The sequence below is a fragment of the Herpailurus yagouaroundi genome, unplaced genomic scaffold (genome assembly GCF_014898765.1).
Source record: "Herpailurus yagouaroundi ecotype Mexico unplaced genomic scaffold, PumYag 191, whole genome shotgun sequence".
In the NCBI taxonomy this organism is placed as follows: Eukaryota; Metazoa; Chordata; class Mammalia; order Carnivora; family Felidae; genus Herpailurus; species Herpailurus yagouaroundi.
Window position 1 is genome coordinate 15,310,063 of NW_024412422.1, and position 4,019 is coordinate 15,314,081.

Sequence of the window (4,019 nt, forward strand, 5' to 3'; positions counted from 1 at the left end):
GGGAGGCGCGAGTGGTCAGGAGCCCGGGCCCTCAGGCCGCACAGGTCGGCCCGGGCTCACTCGGGGGAGGGGACCCGGTGCCCGCGGCACTGTGGGTCACCCGGACAGAAGGTTCCAGACGGCCCTGGTTGACGATGCCCTGAGTCTCCTCAGCGGCGGCTCCATCCCTGAGTGTGTCTGCGCACGCCTGCGTACTCGCGTGTGGACACGTGCCGGGGGGGGGTGTGCAGCGCGCGGACACGCATGTGGCAACTGGGGGGCTCAGGCTTTGGGACTGGTGGGCTGTCCGCCGAGGGAGTCCTGAAGAAGCGGGGTGCAGGGGCTGGGGAGCCGGTCCGGCTCAGTGGCCACGCTGGGCTGGCTGGTGACGTCTCTGGGACCCTGTGGAGAGAGGGGGGGGGGGGGCGCTGGGTCACCAAGCCCCGCCCACACCCCGGCCCCGCCCCCACACCCTCCCGCACGGAAACAGCCCCCTCCGAGTCCCCCTCCGCAGCGCCCACTTATCAAGCCGGAGAGGAGAAAAGCCTGGAGTGACATACAGCGCCCCCCCCCCCGAACGCGGTTACGAGGGCCCCCCTCTCTCACTGAACACTGCCCTCGCCCCATTTCAGAGGTGGGACAACCGAGGTCCAAAGGGACTTGCCTAACACAGTGAGAAGGCCAAGGCCGGGAATCCAGGGCTTATATGCGATACTGTTAACCCCAAACTGGAAACCACCTAAATGTCCACCGATAGAAGAAACGCACTTTTATTTTTTTTATTTTTATTTTATTTTTTTTTTTTTAAGTTTTTTTTTTTTTTAACGTTTATTTACTTTTGAGACAGAGAGAGACTGAGCATGAATGGGGGAGGGTCAGAGAGAGAGAGAGGGAGACACAGAATCCGAAACAGGCTCCAGGCTCCGAGCTGTCAGCCCAGAGCCGGACGCGGGGCTCAAACTCACCAACCGCGAGATCATGACCTGAGCCAAAGTCAGACGCTTAACCGACTGAGCCACCCAGGCGCCCCAAGAAACGCACTTTTAAAATACAGTCACAGGACGGCATTGAGCCTGGACAGCTTTCACAAACAGAAACCCGAGGAAAGGAAAGCCAGCGGCAGAGTGACCCATGTGCCATGACGGCAGGGGGACAACTTTGTTAACCATCTCTTGTTCGTGGATATATGTATACAGACTTAGAGGGGAGAAGCCCACACACCAATATCCCCAAATCCTCTGGGGGGAAAGGTGAACAACCAGGACGAGATGGTAACAATTAATGCTGTTGGGGCGCCTGCGTGGCGGGTAAGCGTCCAACTCTTGAGTTCGGCTCAGGTCACGGTCCCACGGTCGTGAGTTCGAGCCCCGAATCAGGTGCTGCGTTGACAGCATGGGGCCTACTTGGGATCCTCTCTCTCAGTCTCTCTCTCTCTCTCTCTGCCCCTCCCCTGCTCATGCTCGCCCTCTCTTTCAAAATAAATAAACTTAAAAAAAAAAAAAAGGAACTGTTTTCAAAAAGTTAATATTGTTGAGTCCGGGTGAGAGGGAACATCACATACTATAATTTATTTACTTTTACGTTTTTAAAAGATTTCTCAACACCTCTGTTAAAGACAGCGATGTTGAGGGGCGCCGGGGTGGCTCAGTCGGTTAAGCGTCCGACTTCAGCTCAGCTCAAAGCTCGCGGTTTGGGAGTTCGAGCCCCAAGTCAGTGTCTCTGTGTCTCCCTCTCCCTCTGCCCCTCCCCTGCTCATGCTCTGTCTCTCAATAATAAATGGTAAAAAAAAAAAAAAAATTAATAATATAAAATTTAAAAAAAAAAAAAAAAGACAGCAATGCTGAGGAGCGCTTGAGTGGCCCAGTCGCTTAAGCGTCCGACTCCACAGGTCATGATCTCATGGTTCGTGGGTTCGAGCCTGGCATCGGGCTCTGTGCTGACAGCTCGGAGCCTGGGGCCTGCTTCGGATTCTGTGTCTCCCTCTCTCTCTGCCCCTCCCCTGCTGGTGCTCTGTCTCTTTCTCTCTCTCTCAAAAATAAATAAACATTAAAAAGAAAAAACAGCAACGTTGATAAGAGGCTTATCGTCCCTCTGAGCCCTGAAGAAGGGAGAGGCCTCGGGGCCCAGCAGTGTGGCCAGGACACCCTGAGGGCCTGTGGCCACTTGTGCCTCATTCCCAAACCCCAAGGGCTTGCTTCTCCGGGCAGTGAAGAAAATCAACCCCTTCCCGCCCTCCCGTGTTTACCACCCCCAGGTGGGCAGGACACAGGGAAGGCTTGGACCCCTGTCCCTCTGGGACAGATCTAAGGCTTCCAGGGTTGAGCCACATTCAAGCCAGGGGCAGGAATAGGGGGAGGGGCGGGGAGGCCAGGCCAGAGTGAGACCAGACTTGCACCCCTCCCCTCCACCACAGAGAGACCGCATGGGGACACCCAGGGGTGCCCAGAACCTCAGCAACGTGGCCCAAAGAGTCACAACTTAAGAAAGCCTTGCTCAGAAGTACAAAGGGAAACTAATCCCAGGCTGTGACAGGGGCCCTGGTCCATCCCAAGGAAGACACACGTAACAGATCCGCAAGGAACCAGAAGGTGAACCACATTCCTCCTCTTCCTATTTCCTTCCACTTTCATTTGGCTGAGGAATGAAGACTTAGAACGGGAGAGAAATCGCTGAGAAGGTAGGACAGGTCCAGGAATATTTCCCTGAAGGGTTTCCATATACGGTTGTCTAAGATGTTCACTGCACAAAGGCACGGCAAATGGGTTATCATGTTCCGTTTGCCAAGCCCTCTGCCCTAGAGCTGGCCAAGTCTGCCCAAGAGTGGCCATCTTCCTTCTCGATATGAGAACACCCTTCCGGGCTAGTGGAGGCCCCGTGTCCTGCTCTCTCCCAGGCAAGGCCACCCCTCGAGACCACTCCCATGCCCAGGTACGAGGCAAGGTGGGGGGCCTCCTCCAGGGACCCAGGCTGAGGCTCCGTGCAGGCTGGGGCCACCATGCCGGGGTTCCAGGTCTCCAGGACCATGGTCACCTCCCAGGTGCCTGGCCCCCAAACCAGAGCCTACAGGGCACTGCTTTCCCCAAGTACCCCACCGGGGGCAGAGGCAGCGTCATCCGGCCTGGAGGCCGAGCTGCCTTCCGCGAGGCAGGGCACTAGAATCTCTCTAAGTCAGAAACTTCCCTAACAACTTGGAAACTGGATTCTGGGGGCAAAATGCAGAGGAGACCCCAGTTTTCTTTCTGTGTTATTGGGAAGAGGGTGAGGGGACACTGGAAGGAAAGGGGGACTAGCCCGGGGGCCATGTTCTCAGGAGGACACCCCGTGTCCTGGGTGTCCAGCCCTGGGACACCCTGACGTGCTCAGGCCCCGGCCTCCTATTCCCCAGTTGTCAGGAGGAGCCCCCCAGGGCCTGGCTGGGGACACAGCTGCCCCTCCCTCCGCCTCCTCGCACCTGTCAACACAAACAGGCCTGCGCTCACGACTTCGCATTTTCTATTTTCTTTCCGCCTCCGGCCCTGGCAAACGACGCCGACTGGAGGCAGCCAACTGGCCCCAAAGAGCAGGGTGGCGGCCTCCCCCTCGTTCCGTGGCTCCCAAGAAGCCTACTTCAACCCGAGCCCGCGCAGCCCCAGAAGCTCGAGGGGGCGGTGCAGTTTTGAGAAGCCAAAGTGACAGCTGTTATCAGAGGTCCAAAACCCACGCGCGTCCCAGTAACTGCATGGGACACACCTACCCTAAACCCTTGTCACCGTTTACTGAACGTCCACCTCTCACCGGGACCCCTTCGTCGTTCTTGTTTCCTGTGGGGGCGGGGGGCGTGTTTGTGCGTCTGTTTTTGCTGCGTCTGGCCAAGCTACCCTCTCGGGCTGAATCCGGGGTACCCGGTCGGTGCCCACTTGGTGCTTAGGTTCTTTCTCGGTCAGTCCTCCCAGATGTATTGAGACTCGTGTTTCTCAAACGTTGGATCGTCCGCATCAGAATCCCCTTGTTGGGGGGGTGGGGGGGGGCAGGGGGGGTCCATGAAAATACAGATCCCCGGG

The 4,019-nt window shown here is 57.3% G+C and overlaps 1 protein-coding gene across 1 annotated transcript in view; it reads right to left on the bottom strand.

Annotated features, from left to right (window-relative positions):
* Positions 1–255: 255 nt before the first annotated feature.
* Positions 256–4,019, bottom strand: part of SCARB1 (scavenger receptor class B member 1) — a 58,666-nt gene continuing 54,902 nt past the window's right edge. Inside the window, exon 13 of the mRNA XM_040443472.1 lies at positions 256–381. Within this exon, the coding sequence (XP_040299406.1) occupies positions 262–381 (120 nt within the window). The 3' untranslated portion in view covers positions 256–261. The remainder of the gene's footprint in view (positions 382–4,019) is intronic.